This window comes from Canis aureus, chromosome X (genome assembly GCF_053574225.1).
Source record: "Canis aureus isolate CA01 chromosome X, VMU_Caureus_v.1.0, whole genome shotgun sequence".
Lineage (NCBI taxonomy): Eukaryota > Metazoa > Chordata > Mammalia > Carnivora > Canidae > Canis > Canis aureus.
The window spans coordinates 28,475,131-28,501,146 of record NC_135649.1 but is presented as its reverse complement, the minus strand read 5'-3'; the positions used below and the strand labels follow the sequence as shown (position 1 = coordinate 28,501,146).

The following is a 26,016-nucleotide window of genomic DNA, read 5'->3' as shown; positions in this document are numbered from 1 at the left end:
AAATAAAAATTTTATGATATGAGTGGTTTTCAAAAAAAAAAGAAACCTCAGTGATGGTACAGACAATTCTTGATTATTCATGGCTTGATTTCTGGATTATTCATTCTTGTTTCTCCTATTACCTCATTCTTTTGTTGTTCATAGTAGCTTAATTAGCGTAAGATAGGAAATGCAGTGTTTTGAATTTCTATTAATTGAATATTACTAGCCATTTATGATGTTTTTTAGGGATTTAAAATTAATGGGAAAAAATGAGGCGCCTGGCTGGTTCAGTTGATAGAGCATGCGACTCCTGATCTTGGGGTTGTGAGTTTGAGCCCTACCTTGGGTGTAGAGATTACTTTTAAAAAATCTTAAAATTAATGGAAAGGTTGAATTATCAGTTTCTTGTATAATGTCTTTATTGGAAGAGATTGGAAGTTAATCAGTATATGGTATTTTAACATTTATTATTAATTGGATATATTTTGTCTTACTCCTTTTTCTTTAGGCAGCCATCAAGTACCAGATTAGCACGGAAATACAACAAGAAAATTATATAAGAAAGTTATACACAGGATTAAGAGCTTCAGACTCAGCCTATTTTCTCTTTTTTGTTACAGACCTGTCATTTGGTTTTATATAATTCTCTCAGGAACTGTATCTTTGACTTTCAAAACCAGAAATAATATCCCTCCTAAGGCCAAACTAAACTTAATTTTGGTCACAAATGGTATTCATCTGTTGTCCATATGACGTTATTGGTATTTAAATTGATTGTAAGTTCCTTGAGGGAATAGATCAGAGGTAATATTTTTTCCCCTTTGCTGTTCAACACAGTGTGGTATTATTATGAAGTGGTTATTTATTAATGAGGAAGACTTTGGGATGTAGGTTTCTTTTATTGTAGAAGAGCCTTTAAAAAAAAAAAAAAGTAGGTTCTGTGCCCAAAGTGGTGCTTGAACTTATGACCCCAAGATCAAGAGTTGCGTGTTTTACAGACTGAGCAAGCCAGGTGCCCCTAGCTAACTCCTTTTAACTATACTGTACATCATTAGCAAAAAGCTGTAGAATTTTCAGGCATCTTGTATTATGGTTTAAACTTGTCATAAGGGGATCCCTGGGTGGCGCAGCGGTTTGGCACCTGCCTTTGGCCCAGGGCGCGATCCTGGAGACCCAGGATCGAATCCCACGTCGGGCTTCCGGTGCATGGAGCCTGCTTCTCCCTCTGCCTGTGTCTCTGCCTCTCTCTCTCTCTCTCTCTCTCTCTGTGTGTGTGTGTGTGACTATCATAAATAAATAAAAAAATAAAAATAAAATAAACTTGTCATAAGGATTTTAGGACCAGTACAAAAGTCACATCCTATTCCTAGTTAGGGCATAGGTCTTCTTAAGCCAAGGTAGAGAATCATAACATTTTATTTTTATTAATTAAAATTGAAACATACATTTATTTATTTATTTATTTATTTATTTATTTTCCGATGAAAACACGCGAGGGTTTATATTTTATTTTTTTTAAATTGGAACATTTATTGTGTGACTAATCGTTGAAATTCTTAAGATGAGCTGGATGTTGCAATAGCTGCCCTCTTAAATTTAGGTGGTGTTCTTCATGGAATCCATGCCCGAATCTGCATTAATACAATTTTTAGGTGCCTCATTTGGCCAGTCCCAGTGATATTTTTTCTCTTAGCCTTGGCATCTCAGTTATACTGTCTCTTCCGCTTGGCAAGTTAGCCACATTTGCCACATGTCGACTTCTGAATGTGGTAGGCCTTACAGCCATAGCTACTACACAACGTGTGTGTCTTACTGCAACGCTTTCCAGTGATTATGTCCCCTTCATCATCTTGTTTCTGTGACTAAGACCAAAGCGAGAATCATAACAAAATTTAAAAATAATTGTCTGTAATGTAAGCTTTTTCTTTGTATCTGTTGTTACTGTTGTGGGACCACGGCAGTTTATAAGGAATCCATTTCTAGAGAAGGCAGTCATGGTGTCTGGGTGGCTCAGTCAGTTAAATGTCTGATTCTTGATTTCCGATTAGGTCATGATCTCAGGGTCCTGGGATCAAGCCCCTTAATGGGCTCCCTACTCAATGGGGAATCTGTTTGCCTCCTCCTCCCTCTGCCCCTTCTCCTGCTCAGGCACACATGCTCTCTTTCTCAAATAAATAAATAAATCATAAAAATAAAAAGCAGTCAAATGCAAGGGAAAAAAATCCTTATTTATTAAAGGACAGTAGCAGACCTTGGGAAATTTAGTTTTTGAGTATACATATCCTTCCCAATATTTTTCATTTGTTTGTAATAAATATGGCATCCCTTCCCTTAAAGGAATTGTTTGTCTTAGAAGAAAGAAGCAAACCATTGTTTTACTCACGTAAATCTATGAATATATTTCTGACATTGGAGTGTTCCAGAAGATGATAAAGAAATGATAGCAGCTCCAGAAATACCAACTGATTTTAATCTACTACAGTAAGTATATTATAAAAAATTTTAAATACTTTTTCCACAAAATGGGAAATAGTTTAACTTCAGTTAAAATTACTTCTACAGAAGACCTAATAAATTATATATAACTTGAAACAGTTTATATCAGTGCTTATTGGTCTCTGTAATAGTAATTTCATGTATTTTTGTACTACGTTTTAAATTTATTTTTTTATTTAGATACAGTACAATTATTTTCCTGTGCAGTTCTTTTTTTTAATTGCAGTTTTTTGAATCCATATTTAATTTTACAATAGCAACTGTTTTGAGGGAGTGCCATTAAATTCTTAAAAAGTTAGTAAGTATTCTTATTGGTAAGGAATATATATATATATATATATATATATATATATATATATATACCACATCGTAGTATTTAGCATGTAATGTTAGATTTCTGTTATAAAATCCACTGATAATATAGGCTTAACCAAATCTGGGAAGGTAGGACATGCTTTCCATATATTTTTTTCAGAAAGAAATTGCATGTTATTTAAATATTGCATATTTAAAGTGACTTCAACATAGATATTTTCTTTACTTTGGTCTTAAGAGCTACCTATACTCTTTATTCAACTTTTATTCTAATTACTCTTTAGTATTTGATGTAGGAAGAAATTTAAGCTGCTGTATATAATAGTGGTTTTCCTTCTAAGCTGCAGTTTTCATGAGATGCCTCTGTGATGAAAAGGGAACCTTAAAGTGCCTTTGGATCCCTTTAACCTTACACACATATACACCATACTATATTTGCTGTTGGGATCTTGATATCACTTGATTTGAAAATAGTTTTGATTGCTAAAAATTTGAAAACATCAGATAGATACCTTTGTACATAAAGGTAGCTGGTGTCTACTTTTGACTTTATAGATTTTCATTTTTAAAATAATTTTATTATCTTCAGTGCAGACTAATAACGTGGTCCACTGGGATATTGCTAGTATTTCAAAGTATGCTTTTTAATGGGATTTTTAACCCCGTTATATAATGAATCTATTTTAAGATTCTTGAGGAAAATTTGTTTTTGAGGCAGGATATGGGATAGTCTAAGAAAAAAATAATTTTTGGTTGGACTTTTATGAACTTTCTTAAATATGTTAATTAAGATTGGAGACAATTAGGAATATTTGTATTATAAACTAGACCACTGACTATTACACTACCTCAAGTAATTAAGTCCTGAGATAGGATAACGGATAAGAGGGAATTGATGTTGTAGAGGTAGAATAGACAGTATTTGGTTGGGTATGTGAGATGGGGAGCAGGGTAAAGAGAGGAGTAGAAGAGTCATATGATAGATGACTCATGAAATTTCAAGCCACTGAAAAGTTAACTTAGTATGCTCCATAAACATACTAGCATGGGTTATTTTACTTAGGAAAGGTGGTGCTGGTGTTCTTTGGATTTTAAAGCAGAGGAAAACATTCGAGAAAGACAGATTTTCAAGAATAATTTCTTCTCTGGTTGGGGATATTTTAGATTCCTATCCTGATTACTCACTTCAGCTTTCTTCATAAGGTTTTCCAGTTAGTAATCAAACCTCTAGTGGCTCATTCTTTTAGTTGGGATAGCCTGGAGATGAGGATTAAGAGCGTAATTGAGCCTGTGATTACTCTGTGGCCATTGGAATATTGCGGAGAGTAGCAGTTGTTTGCAAACTTATAGCAGGTACTGAGCTAAGAGAGCTGGTATCCCACAAATGTCTTGGGAGGAAAGAAGTATTACTTACATATACAGCAAGATACTTAGAAATTTTTTCTCTTTCTTCCTTGCTTTTTTTTTTTTTGCAAGGCCATATAGGCATGTGGGAAGAATATTGATGACAACAATCTTCTTAAGATCTAACAGGCATGAGTTTCAGGGTTAATATTATGGTAGTCATTCAGCTTTTGGTGCATTTACTCTGGGAAATGGTATTTATTATAGTCCCTTTCCTCACAACTTCTAGGACACAGGATTGTCTCTATACATTGTTTAAATTACTTTGTAGGGTAAGTGCTATAAATAGTGATTTTTTTTTCCTTGTTAGCACCTTAACCATTAATGTAGATAAATAAAGTATTCCTACCTAAGAGCCTCTGGACAACTGGTTATTATGGCAGTAAAGGAGGAAATAGAAGAAATCTAGTTAGAGAAGACTAGCTTTAGAAAGAATAGCTTTGCATTTTGATTCCATTTGTTTTAAGCAAAACTGGTACTAAGATTACATATTTGAAGTGGTAAAACTTTTACCTTTTATGGGTGTGGCTCGATTCTAAAATCTATTATGACCCAAATTCCAAGTGTGCCATGTCTTAAGCATTTAAATGAGGGTATGTTACTACTATTAAGGTAGTTCAACCCATGTTTGCATATATAGGAAGCATTACACATGTGTATTTAAATTAGTCTTCTTCCTTATGTGTGAGAAAATCCAGATTATATAAAACACTCCACCTATTCTAAAATAAGGGAGAATTTTTAGAATTATAGATTTACATCTTGGAGGATATTGAAGCAACTTTAGAGATTTCATTCTTTCTTGCATATACATTGTTTATAGGTGAAAAGATTGAGGGGTTGTCTCTTGTCTAGGGTCACACAGTTTCTTAGTACTAGACCCAGTTCTCCTGAATGTAGTTTACCACCTCTTTACTTCATAAAGGATTTTGATCAGTTAGCACTTCCCTATTGTATTTCAAATGATTTAGTTTGTAAAGATGTTTTATATATATCCTTTCAGAAATACATACTTTGTAGAGTTACTCTTAGATTTACAAATATTTTTTGAGTGAGAGAGGATTGGTCAGAGGATCCTTTAATATTACTAAAAATTCCCTAATAAAGGTCATCCAGTTCCTAGTCTTAAAATGCAGTCTTATCTGAACTCCATAGTCTTGAATCAGAAAATGAAACTAGCCATTACAATAGAATACCGTAGTCCTAGGGTTAAAAGATGTTTAGATATTTTTGTTTTAGTTTATTGTTTTGTAGTTGGTTGGTTATATAATTTTATGTTTGGTAATATGCTATGGTATGATGTTTTGGGAAAGCATCTTAATTATATTTAATGCTTATAAGGAGTTTTGTAAAGAGTTAACCAAGCCTTTCTTTTAGAAAATATGGCAAAAATTAGAAACTCCCTATATTTCTAAGGAAAGTTTTAAATAATTGCTTATCTTTCTGTCACAGGGAGTCAGAAACACATTTTTCTTCTGACACAGATTTTGAAGACATTGAAGGAAAAAATCAAAAGCAAGGCAAAGGAAAAGTATGTACAGAATATATGACTTTATTTTGGTTCTTAAGGTCATTTGTATACATATATGCATATACATATAAAATATATGTAGTTGTTTTAGTTATGTTTCAGACTTTATCTTTTAAAAGTGCCTTTTCCCCACTAGTAAGCCTTCTGAATACATATGGTTTCTTTGGCTTTTAGGTCAAATATCTTTTGATTATCTATTTCCAGTACTGTAAAGCTGAAATTAATAATACGTCATTGTTTGTTTTTTAAAAAACTTTATTACGTTTTAAATTTTTATTTCCAGTATAGTTGATACAGAGTATAATACTAGTTTTAGGTGTACAATATAGTGATTCAACAATTCTATACATTACTCAGTGCTCATTTTGATAAGTATACTGTTGAATACCCTTCACTTATTTCACCCATTTCCCCCACCCCATAACCATCTGTTTATTTTCTGTAGTCTGTTCTCTTAAGAGTCTGTTTCTTAGTTTCTCTCTTTTTTCCTTTGTTAAATTCCACATGAGTGAAATCATACGGTATTTGTCTTTCTCTGACTTATTTTTTTCTTTTTTCCATGAAAGTAATTTTATTTTATTTTATTAAAAATTTTTTTTTACTGGAGTTCAATTTGCCAACATTTAGCATAACACACAGTGCTCATCCCACCAAGTGCCCCCCTCAGTGCCTATCACCTAGTCACCCCAACTCCCTGCCCACCTCCCCTTCTATTACGCCCTGTTCATTTCCATTGAGGGTGAGTTATTTTGGTTAACATTATACTCTGTAGCTTCATCCATGTTTTTGCAAATGGCAAGATTTCATTCTTTTTTTTGTGGCTGAATAATTTTCCAGTGTATGTATGTGTGTGTATATATATATATACATACACACACACACTGCTGATGGACATTTGCACTGCTTCCATAATTTGGCTATTGTAAATAGTGCTGCAGTAAACATAGAGGTGCATATATCCTTCCGAATTAGTGTTTTGGTATTCTTTGGGTCAATACCCACTAGTGCAATTTGTGGATCATAAGGTAGTTCTATTTTTAATGTTTTAAAGAACTTCCATACTGTTTTCCACAGTGGCTGCATCAGTTTGCATTCCCACCAACAGTGCATGAGGGTTTCTTTTCTACACATCCTCACTAATACTTGTTGTTTCTATTTCTAATAGTTCATTTTGTAAAGCATAGTATGCTAAGCACAATGTGATATTCTGTTGGCTTTATTCACACATGAGTAGTCAAATATAAAGCAAAGCAATCAATAAAGCTTTTTATTCTAAAGCATCCTAAAAATGTAACCTATAACCAGTTAAAATCTAACAGGTTACAATTGACAAGAATTTTACTTTTTATAAGTAATGCCAAGGATAAAAACTAACAAAGTGAGGGGGCACCTGGCTGGCTCAGTCAGAAGAACATTTGACTCTTCACTTCTGGTTCATGAGTTCGAGTCTTACATTGGGTGTAGGGATTACTTAAATATAAATAAAACTAAAAGAAGAAAAACTAACAAAGTAAGGTTCTGAGTAAATAGAGTGCAAATTTAGAATATGAGTGTGTAGCTTGAGGGCTCCGGATAACTTGGTGAATGGATGAATTATTTTGCTCTTTTGGAAAGTATATTTGATTCTGTGCATGTGTGTAAATACATTGTGCAAAAGATGACTTGTTTCTGTTCACCATTTTCTTTCCCAAAATGAAGTTTGGATTTATATTTTCTTATGATACACTTATATTTTTTAAAATTTTGTTTAAATTAACAAGTAGATAAAGAATAAATTATTTATTTAGAGAGAACATGAACAGGGCTAAGGGCAGAGAGAGAGAGAATCTCAAACAGACTCCATGCTGAGCATGGAGCCAGCCCTATTGGGGCTCGATCTCCTGACCCTGAGATCATGACCTAAGCTGAAATCAAGAGTCAGACACTTAACTGAGTCACCCAGGTGCCCTGACACATTTAAAAAATCTAAATAATACAAAAATGCACAATGAACAAAGTAAATTTCCCTATAAACCTTTCACACAGAGGTAATGTATTCTTTAAACATTTTGATGAACATTCTTTTATGCGTATAAATGCTTATAAACATGCACACAGAATTTTATTTAAATGGATTCATACTATGCAAACTGTTTTCATTTGCTTTTAAAAGTCAGTAGTATGTGTAGTATGTTGTGTGCAGCTTTCCTATCAATGAATTTTTCTTGTCATTTCTAATGATGTTAGAGCATCCCATTTGATGTATGGAATATAATTTATTTAACTAGTACTTGGCATATATTTTTAGAGTTCACATAATCCATGTTTCATAATTTCAAATGCTTTTTTAGTCTCTTAAAAAGTAGAAGTTTTGAAGCAGAAAAAGTATGAATGAATAAAATGTTAACTCATGACTATCCAAAGATAGCCATAATTCTAGTGGGTAGTATATGGTTATTCATTAGAAAACCATTTTTTTTTGGTTTTGCAACCATCTTGCAAAACTGAAATCTACTTCTGACTTTGTTTTTTTAAAAGATTATTTGTTTATTCATGAGACACATGGAGAGAAAGGCAGAGACACAGGCAGAGGGAGAAACAGGCTCCTCGCAGGGAGCCCGATTTGTGGGACTCAATCCCAGGACCAGGATCACACCCTGAGCCAAAGGCAGATGCTCAACTGCTGAGCCACCCAGGTGTCCCCTACTTTTGACTTTGATTTAATTTGCAGATTAGCACAAGATGCACAGTGGTATCTGAATAGAGAGCTCTCCAAAGTTTTTGTGCCACAGCTTATTATTTTTTAAAATTTTTTTTATTTTTTAAAGATTTTATTTATTTATTCATGAGACACACACACACACACAGAGGCTGAGACACAGGCAGAGGAAGAAGCAGGCTCCATGCAGGGAGCCTGACGTGGGACTCAATCCCCAGCCTCCAGGATCAGGCCCTGAGCTGAAGGTGGCGCTAAACCACTGAGCCACCGGGGTGCCTTGTGCTACAGTTTAACTTTATATAGTCACTGCTATGAGTAAGGTGTTTAGGGCTCAGATTAACATATTATTATAGTGATAATAATAACTGCATTTTGATAGTATGCTATGTATGTTCCAACCACTGTGCTAATATATGTTATCTTATTTAAAATTTGAACCACCCAGAGGATTAGAAAACGTCCTTATTTTATAGATAGGAAACTGGTCCAGAGAAGCTCAGTGGTTAAAGGATTTGAGCCCTCATCTGTTAAAAGGTACTCTTAATCCACTGTATGTACTATGCTACCTCATAGTCTTTTTTTTTTATTTAAGATTTTATTTATTTGAGAGAGCAGAGGAGAGAGAGAGAGAGCATGTGCGTGAACTAGGGGCAAGGGCAGAGGGAGAGGGAGAAGCAGACACCCTGCTGAGTAGGGAGTCCCATGTGGGTCTCCATTCCAGGACCCTGGGATCATGATGACGTGAGCTGAAGGCAGACGCTGAACTGACTCAGCCACCTAGGCACCTCTGTAGTCTTTTTCTTTTTCTTTTCTTTTTTTAAGATTTTATTTATTTATTCATGAGAGAGACAGAGAGGCAGGCTCCTGTGGGGACCCTGATGTGGATCTCAATCCCAGGACCCTGGGATCACTATCTGAGCCAAAGGCAGATGCTCAACTACTGAGCTACCCAGGCACCCTATCCTATAGTCTTTCTTCAGAGATATTTTTCATCCACAAGATTGTACCCATGTTAGCATGTTGACTTCTTGTACATCCCTGTATTATGATTCCTTGCACGTTGTTTTTTTCTAGCATAGCATATTCATTGAGCCATTTTAATTATACTAGTTTTCCATACCAACAGGGAATATTGAAGCATATGATAGATAAATTGCAAATATATAGTTCCATTTAATTAACATTAACATTTTATTCTTTCCTGGTGTACTCTCTGTAGTTGATCTTTTCTTTCACCCTTATCTCTGAAATTCCTTTTGCTGGGGACAGTAACCTTTCATTCTACAATTAGGAATTAATGACTTAGGTTCAAAAAGACTGACTCTCATTAGCAAAATAATGTAAATTAACAAGTAATAGATTTCCGTTCTTAGGAGAGACTTTGAAGTAGTTGTTAAAAGAGTAGGGGGATTTTGGACTATTGAGGAAGGAGGAAGGACCCTCCATGGAACAAAGTATAGAAACGTACAGGCTGTCAGTAGAAATCTGTTTGTAGACCTGGCGGTAGATCAGGGGTCTGCCAAACTACAGCCTGTTTTTATATTGCCTATGAGCTTAGAATGGTTTTTATATTTATAAAGGGTTGTAAAAATAAACAAAGAATATGTGACAGAGATGGAATGTGGTGGCCTGCAAAGCCTGAAATATTTACTGTCTGGTATTGTACAGAAAGCTTGCCGATCCTTACTCTAGATCATAGAAATGTGTAGGTTGATAAGAGACCTAGAAATAATCTAATCTGTAAAGATTTAATACAACTCTATGACCTTTTAGAAATGAGGACTCTGAGTTAGGGAAGACTTGCTTTTCTATAACAAGGTATAAAGGCTATGGGAGGTATTTTATAACTGAGGCATGTAGGCAACCTTTTCACTGATTTATGAAGTCCCCACTACCCAATATTGACAATTTCCTTATAAAGGGGCTTTATTTCCATAGTGTTCATTAACTGAATTTTCATGATAAGTGTTATCACCAGTTGTACAGAGGAACATGATTTTTAAGATTTGAATTTGCCTTCATTTATCCAGAATAAGAATGAGGTTGATATACCTATTTATATTTACAAAAATTCCCTTGTCAGTGTACTGCAATAATTTATAAGACTAACATTAGATAGGATTTAAAAATTTGAACTAAGTTTGAGTTATGTATTTGATAAAGTGTTTTGCTATTCTTGTTGGCCACTGCAGTCTGTACCTTAAAGAAGCAACCCTATGAGATAAGCACAGTTTTATCTTCACTTTACAAATTAGAAAATCTGAAGCACAGTATGGTTAAGTAACTAGCATAACATCATTCAGCTAATAGGAATAAAAATTTGGACCATGAAGTCTGTCAGTTTGCCGTGTCACATGAGGTGGCTGATAGTATAAATGAAAAAGTTGATACCATAAAGAGGCTGTCTCAACCATATCATTTTATTATGACATGTGTATGGCACTCTTCTTTAGGTCAGGGTTAGGCATGTTATAATTATGTATCCTTTTAACTGCTTCAGCTGTATCTTCATTTTGAATTTTCAAGGATAATAATATAACTTAACTAACTTGTATTTTTATGCAGACTTGTAAAAAAGGCAAAAAGGGCCCAGGAGAAAAGGGCAAGGGTGGAAATGGAGGAGGAAAACCTCCTTCTGGTCCAAACCGAATGAATGGTCATCACCAACAGAATGGAGTTGAAAACATGATGTTGTTTGAAGTTGTTAAAATGGGCAAGAGTGCTATGCAGGTAATGTTTATTGTGTTCTTCCCAGTTTATTTGTACATTTTAAACTTCAGTGAGTTATATAAAATCCCTGAATTTTCTAATTGCATTAAAAAATTCTAACATTGCTTATTAGAAAACAACAAAATCATCAGAAAGAACAAAGTCATCTGTCTGTTCAGACCATAGGACCTTTTAAATTGTGTCTTGAGTAATTTTCTACTGCATTATTTTCTTTTAATGGCATATAATAAAAAATCATTTGCCCAAAAAATATGCTGATGTAAACTATGAGATTTCAATTTCCTCTGAATTTGTATGTCTGCCATTAAAATATGAAATCCTTTGCCCATATAGAATTCTTGGTTGAGTGACCTAATATAATCACTACCCACTTTATTGAATTGAGTTATGTTGATCACTGTTGTCTGTTAAAGTTTATTACTTGTGCTATTTCTTAGGAAAAGAGTAAAAAAAGTAAGAGTCATGTCCATGTCAAATCATCCTAATTTTGTTTCTTCTGCATAATTTTATGACAATAGAAGCATTTAGGCTTTACAATGGAGACTAAACCCACATGGTTTTTAAAAAATTGGATAAACCCTATACTCAAAGAATATACATGCTCAATAAAGTTATTTTTTAATTTATAAAAGCTACAGGGAATTGCTTCAGAGAATTAATTTTAATCAAAAAAGGTGCACATCAATGGTTTATGGAGAGCTAGCCATTTAAGCTTTCTGTTATTAAAGAGAGTTATTAAACACCTACAAATTTTGTTTATAAATATGGACTTACCTGAATATGTATGGTTTTGTATAAATTTTAAGTATCAATTGGGACTGATAATACCCTTCTTACATGTAATATAAAAATTGTTAGTTGTTTTGAGCTATCCCCAGTTGTATAGAGGAATATGATTTTTAAAATTTGAATTTGCCTTCATTTATTCATGTATGGTTTGCTTTTTCTATAGTTGTCATGCGGGTATGGATTTTATTTCTCTAATGTTTTAAATGATTATTTCATATACATTTGATATTTTTAAAAACAATATCTCATTATATTATAGTGCTATGGTTTAGTCATTACCTAATTTAAAAAAAGCTATCCCCTTCTCTCTAGTTCGCATTTGGGTTAATTTTATCAAAGGAATACATTATCTCAATTATATATAGCATTTCATTACTTTCCTTTTTATTTTTATATAATACTTTTTTCTATAGTGTTTTATTGTAAGTTGTTAAATGCATTGGTCTTTTTTCCGGATGTCTTTCATTTTTGTTAACATCAGAAATCTCAACTTGTATCCACAGCTAAGTAGGCTGTTCTATTTTTTTCTAGTCTATGAGGTTTTTAACTTTCTGACTTCTCAAGAAAATTTTAATATAAAATGTTGAGGATTAAATTTTACATTTAATTTTTTTGTTATTGGTATCTCCATGTTTAAAGAGTGAACATTTTCCTTATTTTTGTGTTTATTATGGTTTGTCATATATTAAGATTGTATCTCTACTTTTTTCTGTTTCTTTTTTTTATTTTTATTTTTTTAATTTATTTTTTATTGGTGTTCAATTTACTAACATACAGAATAACCCCCAGTGCCCGTCACCCATTCACTCCCACCCCCCATCCTCCTCCCCTTCTACCACCCCTAGTTCGTTTCCCAGAGTTAGGAGTCTTTACGTTCTGTCTCCCTTTCTGATATTTCCCACACATTTCTTCTCCCTTCCCTTATATTCCCTTTCACTATTAGTTATATTCCCCAAATGAATGAGAACATATAATGTTTGTCCTTCTCCGATTGACTTACTTCACTCAGCCTTTTTTCTGTTTCTAAATGTGCTTTCACCCTTAAAGTGGGATGTCCACAGTTTCTCTCCGTTGATTTCCCTGAATCTACTCTCCACTTCCAGTTTGTTTTGTATACTCCCACTTGTGTTGGTAATACAAAATTTGATCAAGGAAGTTTCCTGTGTACAAGCTTCCAGCACTTGTTCCTTATCTAAAAGTTCCAGCCCAGATTTCTTTTTATGGTTTGCTTGTTATTCCTCAGCCACAGTATGTACCTCCACTCCCATACCTTTCTGTTTTTCCCTTTGCCTGAAATAGTCTTCTTTCCTTCTTCCATGTCACATAAAATTGACTTAAGTCACATGTTACTCTTTTGAGTAGCATTCTTGGGCTCTTTCTCCCCTTGAATATGGGTGTTTCTTACTCTTCTCTTTATATTGTAGCACTTAATATTAATATATTAGCATATTGTATTATATATAGGTATGCATATGTCTGAATTTGCTTCTTGATTATTAATTTCTTGATCAGGGACTGTATATTATTCATTTTTTTTTGTATTCCAGGATATACCTATTTCAGTCATTATAGGTGAGAGTAAGTATAAGACTGGCTGTTGGTTTTAAAGTAGTTCTTACATTTAAAAAAAAGGAGGGATCATGCATACATATGCCCCTAGTTTATTAGATAATACATGTTGAGTTTTATTGAATAAATTCTTAGCATATTATATGATAATTAAAATTTTAAAATATTTTAATGAGTTACCTTGTATTTTTATTACATCAGCCTTGTATTCCTAGTAAAGATTCTATTTGATCTGTCTGAATAACTTTTTAATGTGATGTGATATTTTTGGGGTAAGATTTCATTAAATATTTTTGTATCTTTATTGATGAAATAGCCTTTCTTCCAGTTATCTATTGCTGTATAACAAATCACTCGAAGCTTAATGATGTAAAGGAATGATCATTTTACTAGGCTTAATGATTATGTTGGTATAGAATTCAGACAGAACTAAACAGGTATGAAATTGTCTATGATGCCATCCATGATGGTTACAGCCTTACCTGAGACAGCTTTAATGCTCAGCAATTGCATAAACAATTAAGATCTGTAATATCTGGAGGCACCTTTATTCATGTTTGGTACCTAGCCTGGAGTGACTTGAAGGCTGGGTACAACTGGGACTGTTACCTGGAGTACCTGCAAATGGTTCTTGAATGTGGCTTGGGTTTCTTACGGTATGGCTTCTGGGTTTGGAGTTTGTCCTGAGCAGGAGTGCCTAGTTTTCTAGTGCTCCAAGAACCCAGTACAAAAATCGAATGTTGTTCAATAACTTAATCTTGGAGGCATCATTTTTACTGCCTTCAGTTCTAGATAAGGTAATGTTGACCCCACTTCTTATTGAAGAGCATTGGCAGACATTTTGGGCCATCTTTTATTTTATTTTTTTTAAAGATTTTATTTATTTGAGAGAGAGGACATGAACAGGGGGGGAGGAAGATTGGGAGTGAGAGAAGTAGACTCCTGGGCAGGGATCCTGACATGGGGCTTGATGTGGGGCTCGATCCCAGGACCCTGGGGTCACAACCCGAGCTGGAGGCAGATGCTCAACCGACTGAGCCACCCAAGTACCCCTGGGTCTTGTTTTAAAACTCTCACAGTCCCAGAATATATTCTCTTGATATTTATTACCTGTATCATATTTGGGAATAATCTTAAACATGTCTGTTTTATAAATTGATTTAGTTTACATACATAAGCTATTGTAAAATATAGAAAAGGACTGAAATCTAGAAATTAGGTAAAATTTTAGAAGATCTCCAGTCAATGCCTTTGGGCCAGGTAATTTTTAGACAATATTTCCTTTTTATTTTCTTTAATTTGTAATATTATCCTTTCTCTACATCAAATTTTACATAATTTGTTCATTTATTTTATAACCACATTTCATATTTATTGGTACATAACTTAAAAATTTTTGCTTCCTGATGATACTTAAAAAAAAGATTTATTTATTTGAGAATGTGTGTGTGCACACTGAAACTTAGGGGAAGGGCAGAGAAAAAAATCTTGAGCCGACTCCCCTGAGTGTGGAGGCCAACTCAGGGCTTCATCTTATAACCCTGAGAGACCCTGAGATTGTGGCCTGAAGTGAAATCGAGTGGGATGCTCAACCAACGGAGCCACTCTGATACCCCTATCATCCTAATTTTTTTTTTCATCCTAATTTTTAAACTTGGTTCATTTAAAAATAGTTTTCATCTGCTTTATGGTTTCCTCTTCGATCCCCCAAAGAATAACTTGTTGATTTTTATTTTTTTAGCTGTTTTATTTAAAAAAAAAAATACTATGTTGAAACACTCCACATAACACAAAATTCACCCTTTTTTAAAAAAAATTCACCCTTTCAAAATGTAAATTCAGTGGTGTTTTAGTATATCATAGAGTTGTGTAGCCATCACCACAGTCTAATTTTAAAACTTTTTTAATACCCCAGAAGGAAACATTGTGCTTAGATTCTTAATAGTCACTTTCTTTTCACCTGTCCCAGGTCTAGGCAACCACTAATGTACTTTTTATAAATTGCCTTTTCTGGACATTTCATATATATGATTCGTTCAATATGTGGTCCTTTTTGAATGGTTTCTTTGACTTAGCATAATGTTTTCAAGGCTCATCTATTTTGTGGTATGATAACTTCATTCTTTTTTATTGCCAAATAATACTCCATCTTGTTTATCCATTCATCTTTTGATGCACACATTTGGTTGGTTTCCACTTTTTGGCTATTGTGAATAATGCTGTTATATGTTTTCTTGTACAAGTTTTATTTATTTATTTTTAAAGATTTATTTATTTATGATAGAGAGAGGCAGAGACACAGGAGGAGGGAGAAGTAGGCCCATGCCGGGAGCCTGATGTGGGACTCGATCCCGGGACTCCAGGATCGCACCCTGGGCCAAAGGCAAACGCTAAACCGCTGAGCCACCCAGGGATCCCTCTTGTACAAGTTTTAGTTTGGTCATAAGTCTTCATTTCTCTTGAGTAATATATACCTCGGAGTTGAGTTGCTGGATCATATGGTAACTGTTTACTTTTTGACAAGCTGCCAAACTTTTTCCAAAGTGGCAGCACCATTTTGTGTTCTTACCATCAGTGTTTTAGCATTCGATTTCTCATATCTTTGCCAACATTTGTTACTGTCTGTAATTTTGATTAACGCCACCCTAGTTGTTGTGAAGTGGTACCTTATTTTAATTTTGAATTCCATTTCCTTGGTAGTCAGTTACATTGAGCATCTTTTGATGAGCTAATAGCCATTTGTATATCTTATATATAGAGCTATTTTCATAATCTTCATCTATATTTTTAATTAGATTACTTGGCTTTTAAAAACTATTGAATTGTAAGAGTTCTTTATATAGGCATACCTCAGGGGTATTGTCGGTTGGGTTCCAGATCACTGCAGTAAAGCAAATACCACAATAAAGCAAGTCAGATGAATTTTTTTTGTATCCCAGTGCCTATAAAAGTTATGTCTATACTGTACTGTAATTTGTTAAATATGCAACAGCATTATGTCCAAAATGTATCTATCTTAATTAACAAGTACTTCATTGCTAAAAAATTCTAACCATTATCTGAGCTTTCATTGGGTTGTAATCTTTTTGCTGGTAGAAGATCTTGCCTCAGTGTTGATGGCTACTGACTGATCGAGTGTTTGCTGAAGGTTTGGGTGGCCATGGCAGTTTTTTGGAATAAGACAACAATGAAGTTTGCCACATTGATAGACTTCCTTTCACAAATAATTTCTTTGTAGTATGTGATACTGTTTGATTGCATTTTACCCACAGTAGAACTTCTTTCAGAATTGAGGTTAGTCTTCTCAAACTCTGCTGCTACTTTATTAAACATCTAAGCTGATGTAATATTCTAAATCCTTTGTTGTCATTTCAACAATCTTCATGGCATCTTCACCTGGAGTAGATCCCACCTCAGGAAATCACTTACTTTGATCATTCATTAAAAAGCAATTCCTCATCCATTAAAAGTTTCATCTTGAGATTTCAGCAATTCAGTCACATATTTAGACTCCATTTCTAATTGTAGTTCTTTTGCTATTTTCTACCACATCCCCAGTGAAATTTCTACCAAATCCACTCTAAGTCATGAAAGCCCTCAGAGCCATCTCTGAGGGTTACAATCAGCTTCTAAAGTCCTGTTAATGTTCATAATTTGACTTTTTCTCATAGATCATGAGTGTTCTAAATGGCATCTAGAATGATGAATTATTTACAGAAGGTTTTCAGTTGACTTTGCACATATCCCATCAGAGGACTCACCATGTATGGCAGCTATAGCCTTGTGGAAATGTATTTCTTAAATAAGATTTGAAAGTTGAACTTACTCCCTGATCCATGGGCTGCAGAATGGATTTTTTGTTAGTAGGCATGAAAACAACATGAATATCATTGTACATCTCCATCAGAACTCTTGGGTGACACAGGTGCATTGTGAATAAACAGTAATATTTTGAAAGGAATCTTTTTTCTGAGTAGTTGTGTCGAAAGTAGGCTTCAGATATTCAGTAAACCATGTTGTAAACAGATATGCTATTATCTAGTCTTTCTTGTTTCATTTGCAGAGCATAGGCAGAGTAGCCTAAGCATAATTCTTAAGGGCCCTAGGATTTTTGAAATGGTGAATTGAGTCCTGGCTTCAATTTAAAGTAGTCAGTTGCATTAGTTCCTGACAAGAGAGTCCGTCTCTCCTTGGAAGCTTTGTAGATAGGAATTGACTGCTTTCTAGCTATCAAAGTCCTAGATGGCATGTACTTCCAATATAAGCCTATTCTGTCTGCATTGAAAATTTATTGTTGTGTAGCTACCCTGGACAATTAGCTAGTTTTCTGGATAGCTTACTGCAGTTTTTACATCAGCATTTACTTTTTCACCTTGCACTTTGATGTGAAGGAGACACCTTCTTTCCTTAAACTTCATGAACCTACCTCTGCTCTCTTCAGTCCTTCCTTCTGCATTTTCTTTACCTCTCCCTTCAGAGAGTTGAAGAGAATTGGAGCCTTGCTATAGATTAGGCTTTGGCTTAAGGCAGTGTTGTGGCTGGTTTGATTCTTTTATCTATACTTCTAAAATTTTCCCCATATCAGCAATAAGGCTGTTTTACTTTGTAATCATCATGTGTTCACTGAACAACACTTTATTTTCTGCAAGAATTTTTCCTTGCATTTATAACTTGGCTGTTTGGCTCGAGGCTTATCTTTTGGCCTATCTCGGCTTTCGACGACATGCCTTCCTCAGTAAGCTTAATCACTTCTAGCTTTTGATTTAAAGCGAGAGATGTGCAGCTCTTCCTTTTACTTAAGCACTGGGGGTCATTATCGGGTTATTAATTGACCTAATTTTAATATTGTGTCTCAGGGAATACAGAGTCTGAGGAAAGGAGAGAGATAGGGGAATCAGAACATACACAGCATTTATTAAGTTTGCTGTCTTATATGGGCATGACTCATGGTGCCCCAAAACAACTACAATAGTGACATCAAAGAACTCTGGTCTCAGATTATCATTAACAAATATAATAATAATGAAAGATTTTAAAATGCTGAATAGATTTATCAAAATGTGACAGAGATGCAAAGTGAGCACCTGCTGCTGGAAAAATGGCTTTGATAGACTTCGTTGACACAGGGTTGCCACAAACCTTTGGTTCATAAAACATGCACACACATACAAACACAAATACAGCAGTATAAGTGCAGTAAAATGAGATATGATTCTATAATTTGAGCACAAATACCTTTTCAGATACACAATTTGCAAATATTTCTATTCTGTGGGTGCTTTTCTCATACTTGATGGAGTCTATTGAAACACAAAACTTAATTATGGTTAAGTGAAATTCATTTTTTTCTTTAGTCTCGTGCTTTTAGTCTAATATCTAAGAATACTTTGCTTAATGTGGCTATGAAGATTTACTTATGTGTTTTATACTGTTAGCTCTTTTTTTTTTAAAGATTTTATTTATTTATTCATGAGAGACAGAGGCAGAGGCAGAGGGAGAAGCACATGCAGGGAGACTATTGATCCTGGGACAGCAGGATCATGCCCTGAGCCAAAGGCATACGCCACACCACTGAGCCACCCAGACATCCCTATAGTGTTAGTTCTTACATTTCAGTCTTTGATCCATTTTAAGTATTGTGTATGATCGGAGTTGGGTCCAGCTTCAGTGTTTTTTTTTTTTATTTTAAAAAATATTATTTGAGAGAGGGAGAGAGAATCTTAAGCAGGCTCCATACCCAGTGCAGAGCCTGATGTGGGGCTTTAACTCACAACGTGAATCATGAAGCTGAAATCAAGAGTCAGATGCCCAGGCACTCCCAACTTCATTCTTTTGCATGCAGATATCCAGTTGTCCCAGTACCATTTGTTGAAAAGACTAGGCTTTCTTCATTGAATTGTCTTGGCATCCTCGTCAAAAATCAAGTAATCATCAATAAGATGTTTTCTTTTTGATTCACACTTTTATTCCATTGATCTACAGTTTTTGTCCTTAATCCAGTACTGTGTTGATTGCTGTAGCTTTGTAGTAAGTTTTGGAAATAGTGAAGTATGAGTTCTCCAACTTTGTGCTTCTTTTTCAAGATTGTTTTGACTATTGTAGATCTCTTGCATTACCATAAGGATTTTAGGATCAGCTTTCTAGTTTCTGCTAAGAAGCCAGCTGGATTTTTAATAGGGATTGCATTGAATCTGTAGATCTCTTTAGAGAGTATTGTCATCTAACAATATTAAGTCTTTAGATTGGGGGAAGCCCAGGTGGCTCAGCTGTTTAACGCCGCCTTTAGCCCGGGATGTGATCCTGGAGACCTGGGATCAAGTCCCACGTCAGGCTCCCTGCATGGAGCCTGCTTCTCCCTCTGCCTGTGTCTCTGCCTCTCTCTCTGTGTCTCTCATGGATAAATAAATAAAATATTTTTAAAAAAGTCTCTAGATTGGTAAACTGTCCTACTTATTTATGTATATTTAGTCATCAATTTGTTTTTGTTATAACATGGGACTATTAGTGCTCACTTTTGAAAAAAATTATTTGGTTCTGCATTTTCTCATTGACCCAGCCCTTTACATCTTTTTAAAGATTGATTGATTGATTGATTGATTCATTCATTCATTCATATGAGAGAGAGAGAGAGAGGCAGAGACAAAGGCAGAGGGAGAAGTAGGCTCCACGCAGGGAGCCTGATGTGGGACTCGATCCCGGGTCTTCAGGATCACGCCCTGGGCTGAAGGAGGTGCCAAACCACTGAGCCACCTGGGCTGTCCCCTTTACATCTTTTAAAAATATTTTTGTTTTCTGGAACAATGGAATTTGCAGTGTTAATATTTTAAGTGTTATTTGTATTTAGTATAGTATCTTAGTCAAAAAGAAATATGGGGGTGATTTTTAAAAATAATTTCTAGGATATCCTTAATGTCATTAGAAAAAAAGTAATTTCACTTTATAGAATTGGGTCCCCTAATTAGTTTTCACATTCTTTTTAATGCAAAGTAAACTGAAGACTGATCATTATGTGCTATCAGGTGATTATTTTCCTGAATTTGGTTCTCTTTTGTTGTTAAAATTTAACATTAAATTTTAGTATACAAATATGTATATATTAATTTGAAGTAATGGGATACTACTTAATGTTGGAATTTAATGACTAATCAAACTTAATTCTTAGAACATTAGCAAAAGCTAATGGTTTTTTTTTCCCCCTTCCTCTGCTTGTAGTCGGTGGTAGATGATTGGATAGAATCATACAAGCATGACCGAGATATAGCACTTCTTGACCTCATCAACTTTTTTATTCAGTGTTCAGGCTGTAAAGGTAAGATACATTTATTTTGGAAGCAGAATGTTCTTAAATGGTCTCTTTTTTTGTTCCACCTAAATATATATTAGCACTTTATGTGGAAAATAATGCCAGGATACGGAATTGTTAGCATTATAATCATATAAAATGTATATGGAAAAAAGAGCAAAGAACAAAATAAGAAACTCTGTTGAGACAGTTGTATTCATGTGCGAAAGTTAACTAAAAGCTTGGCAATTTATAATTGTTATATTACTTTTATTAGATATATTTCCCACTTTCAGCATCTGGTTTTAGGAACAAAGAAATGGATTAAGAAGGGAGGAGGAAGATAATGAAGAGATACAGGTTCAAGTGGCAGGGAATTGTAAAGTGTAGGGAGTTTAAAAGTGCCATGAATAACAGTAAGTAAATAAGTAAGTAGGTAAGTAAGTAACTAAGTAAGTTAAGTAAGGTATTGGTGAAATTTCTAGGTGTTTTTTTTAAAGTAGAGAAGTTTTGGAGTGGGGTCTTGTTGCAAATGTTTTCACTTTATTTAAAAAGCCTTTGAAGTAGGAGTAGGGAAAATATAAAATACAGTAGTGTGGTCCCTGGGGCAAAAATATTTACTGCAGACATTTGGCAGGGAGACAAAATTATGTAAGTTGTGGCATGTCATACATCTTGATCTGGATCAGTAAATGATTCAGACAAAATCCTGGACAGGTTCTGATCTATTCTGTTTCTCCCTAATACTTGGCCTGTCCTTGAAGTTTTAGAAGATGTCCAGGAATATAAATGTTACAAAGTTTTCCATGAGTATTACATTTTTTTATGGAAGTGTCACCAAACACATGTGAAGTCAGGAGGAGGGAAATTTGCTTAAATATAGATCCAAGAAGTTAAGATCCTAGAGAATGATTGATTTAAGCAAATCTGTAAAATAAATCCCAAGAAGCAATTTATTTATAAATTATTATAATTCTACACTAATACTCTAAAAATACTGTTACTGGAATTATAAAACAAGTAACATTTTTACTGTTACTGGAATTGTAAACAAGTAACATTTTTAATTGAATTTTTATTATTTTGATTTTTTAACTTTGAAGGTGACATTTTAGTAAAAATAAAGTTAAATAGTTACATTCTTTTCACATTACTTTTCCTTTAATTAGCATAGGATTAAATCCTAATTCTCAAAATTATACTGTTTGGTGGAAAATTTAGATACCTGACTGTATATAAGGATTTTATTTCCAGTTAGGTTTTTAAAAATTTTATTTTAATTCCAGTATAGTCAACATACAGTGTTTTAGTAGTTTCAGGTATAAAATATAGTGATTTAATAATTCCATATAAACAAGTAACATTTTATGAACTGATGCATTTTATTGGAGGTTGATCACAACATTCAGTGCAGCATGCATACTAGATATTATGTATGTGAGGCCGGATAGACAAATATTAACTTCTTGAGTCTGATCTGCATAATACTGTTATCAGTTTTGAGAAATTTTAAAAACTGTCTTTTTAGAGAATTTAAAATCTTAGAGCACAGAGAGTTATCAAGTTTACTTCTTAGCTAGAAGAAGCTGCAAATCAATATAGAAAATTCTACTGACTCTGCTCAAAGGAAATGTAATAATGACAATATGATGAATCAGATTATACTTTAAAAAATAGGACAAATTAGTATTATTTATATTTTGTCTGTGTCCAGTCCATCTTTCTGGAGTAGAAGGAATCAGGTACCTGTTTGTTGTATTGTGTAATCAAGGACCGTGTCCTTTCTCTTCAGATTCTTTCAAAGTGGAACGTTGATTGCAGAACGACTGAACAGGTGCCAGAAATAACTTGATGAGTTGAAATTCTGAATTTTATCTTTAGTCTTCCCTGTTACACTGTAGTTTGGTCAGTTTCAGTTTCCTCTTTAGGCTTCTGAATTGTAATTTTGAAACACGGCTATAGTCAGCATTTTCCCTTAATCAGCTTCATTCCTTTTCTGGCACCATTGTGTTTTATGAATCAGGAGCTTGCCAACGGAACCTTTGGATATACTTTGCTGTATACTAGATTGTCCAGATTTTTTAAAACTGAAGGTGTTAAAAAACTTATCAGATAGATTTAAACACTGCTATAGTGTTTATTTTAGAATCAAGAAAGCTCCATAAAGGACAATTTATTTTGTAATCAAAGTTAAGATCATTAAGTACTTTCAAAACACACTTAGGATTATTTTGATTCAGTTCTTTTATAAGTGAGTTAGAAACATTTTTTTTAAGATTTTATTTATTTATTCATGAGAGACACACAGAAAGAGGCAGAGACACAGGCAGAGGGAGCCTGATGTGGGACTTGATCCCAGAACCCTGGGATCATGCCCTTAGCTTAAGACAGATGCCCAACCACTGAGCCACCTAGGTGTCCCAGAAACGTTTATATGTACTGTACTTTAGCCTTTTTCCTTTGGACTGAGGATTGTGATTGTGAGCATCAGTTATTTTACCATAGTTTTGCCTTCAGTATCTGTCAAGGTGTGGAGGGATATTTGACTCTATGCAGAATGGCTCCAGACTGTTGGGGTTGCCAAAATTGTGGCCAATGTTTCCTTCTTTCTTTCCTGGTCAGCTGTCCTTTTCATTTTACTAGTTTTTAGCAGTATCTCTGCATATCTCTTACAGTCCACCCAATAGGCTCAGACATTGTATCCTAGTGGCACCTTCACACCTGCCCCAGGAGTGATGTGCATGGATTCTGTGACAGCTATTTTTTTCTGCTTATTTTTGGGTTTCGGGCTGTTATACGGAGAGAGGAACTTCAGAAATGGGGCAGTTGTCAAAATGTATGCCGTATGTTTGCTTTGAGATTTATTTATATATACATGTTTATTTTGTAGAAATAGTTTCAGGGATTGAGTAACTTATCCTCCTATAGCTTTGCCAAGTTTATAGCACCTGGGTATAAAATACAGGAAGGTTCTGAAGATAGATATATCCATGGCTTAATTAAAATTTAAAAACTCTTCAAAAGGTTTTTGAGAATGTGCTTCCTTAAGCAAGAGAAATGGTGCCTTCTTCCAGATTTGTTAATATTTTAAAGCAATCATGTAGTTCTTTAGTATTGTGGTAAGTAAGGGCTCTTCACAGGACCACTAGAAGCTGATCTTTCTTGGGGGTGTCAGCATGATGTAGATGAATAATCTCAAGGTATTTAACTTCTTTGTTTTATTCTTTACTTCCCCCTCTGTAAGGCCAGTATATTAGTGCTTGCCTTATATTTACGGTATTCATAGTGATATGACTGGCAAGGAATAAGTAATCTAGCAATAGAAGTATGGTTTTTGAAAATCTAGTTTTTATATTTGTTCCTTTTTAAATAATCTGATACCCCATCAGTGGAAATTCATGTATGTCTTCTTCCTACACATTTTTTCCTAGAAATCCCTTTTCTGGTATTTGATCTCTACTTGGCTTTTACTACTTCTTATAATATGCATCCTTTTTCCTCCCCTCTCCTATCTTCCTTTGAAATTCTAAATGTCCTTATCAGATTCTTTCTCTCTGAAACACCTGATTTATGCTTTTTTTTTGTCTGACCAATAGCTTTTATTGTCATTATCACTCATTAGGGCATTTCTTATGTACTACCTTCAATAGTTTTTATTTTTCCTCCCTCCTTCTCTCCCTCTTTTTCTTCTTACCTTCCTGTTTTTGTTATTCTTTATTTAAACTTCCAACTAGATGACAGATGGGCAGAAACTACAACTTAACTTTTTATGTTTATTGGAAGCCCTTATAGAGGATGATGAGATGTAGTTGCTATATATGCTTAATAAAGAAACCTGGCTAACGTGGACTCTACCTATCATTCATTTTCTTATTCAGGTTTATCCTTAAAGTTTTAATTGTTACCCTGGATGCTGCCTCACCTTTGATGACATATATTAAAAGGGATTAAGCCAGTGTATATATTGTAGGCAAGAGTAGATTAAGGAGAGTAGAAATGTGATAGAGACTGACAGTGTAAGCGACTGACTTAGAAGTTCTCTTTTATTCATTCTACAATGTATATTAACTTCTTACACTTGGAAATTTCAGGAGTTGTCACAGCAGAAATGTTTAGACATATGCAGAACTCTGAAATAATTCGAAAAATGACTGAAGAGTTTGACGAGGTAACTTACTACCCTAAATGTTTTGATAATTTTATGCATGTTAATCTTGATTTACTCTTGAAAGGATGGTGAAATTCTGAGTATTATTGTTATGGATAATAGCTTTGTCATCACATTTAATCAAATGATAGAAGTGACCTTGGGCAAGTTGTTTTCTTAACATTGATTTCATCATCTGTGAATAATACTCTTTAGTAATAATACTTCTCTTATAAGCCTGTTATGGATTTAATTCAGTAATGGTTGAAAAATTTCATAGCATTTTATAGTGCCTGGTGTATAATAATAACTTAATAAATGGTAGCTATCATTATTGTCAAAAAATGAAAACTTCAAGAAAGAATATAATTTAGTGCCTAAGAACATGTCTTGAAATATTGTTAAAGATACATTTGGTCAATATTTGGGGAACCAGGTAGCTTAGGCAAAGGATTGTACAGTTGACCATTGAATAGAATGAGGGTTAAGGATGCTGACCCCCCCCCCCCCCCGCCCAACATGGTAAAACTATATAACTTTGGCTCCCCTGAAACTTGTATAAGAGCCTACTTTTCACTAGAAGCTTTAGCGATAGTCGAGTAACAAACATTTTGTATGTTATATGTATTATATACTATGTTCGTATAATAAAGTAAACTAGAACAAAGAAAATGTTATTAAGAAAACCATAAAGAATGGGATGCCTGGGTGGCTTAGTGGTTGAGCATCTGCCTTTGGTCCAGGGCGTGATCCTGGAGTCCCGGGATGGAGTCCCACATCAGGCTCCATGCATGGAGCCTGCTTCTCCCTCTGCCTGTGTCTCTGCCTCTCTCTATGTGTGTCTCATGAATAAATAAATAAAATCTTTAAAAAAAGGAAACCATAAAGATGGGAAAATAAATTTACAGTACTGTAGGTGTATTTATTGGAGAAATTCTGTGTAGAAGTCGACCTGTATAGTTCTAATCCGTGTTATTTAAGGGTCCACTCTTTATATGGTTATTATTTAAAATATCCTTTATGGGGGTGTCTGGCTGCCTCAGTAAGTGGAGCACACAACTTTTGATCTTGGA

The 26,016-nt window shown here is 34.3% G+C and overlaps 1 protein-coding gene across 15 annotated transcripts in view; it reads left to right on the top strand.

The window, feature by feature from the left end:
- STAG2 (STAG2 cohesin complex component) overlaps nt 1-26,016 on the top strand; it is a 136,481-nt gene that overhangs the window by 52,600 nt on the left and 57,865 nt on the right. For 11 of the 15 annotated variants that reach the window (XM_077887760.1, XM_077887750.1, XM_077887755.1 and 8 more), the window contains 5 exons: nt 2,320-2,463; nt 5,650-5,728; nt 10,992-11,156; nt 20,727-20,823; nt 24,888-24,964. In XM_077887760.1, coding sequence (XP_077743886.1) covers nt 2,420-2,463; nt 5,650-5,728; nt 10,992-11,156; nt 20,727-20,823; nt 24,888-24,964 — 462 coding nt within the window. In that variant the 5' untranslated portion in view covers nt 2,320-2,419. Of the gene's footprint in view, nt 1-2,319; nt 2,464-5,649; nt 5,729-10,991; nt 11,157-20,726; nt 20,824-21,092; nt 21,213-22,608; nt 22,631-24,887; nt 24,965-26,016 lie in introns of those variants that run through there. The other 4 variants (XM_077887762.1, XM_077887764.1, XM_077887765.1 and 1 more) reach the window with 4 other exon arrangements.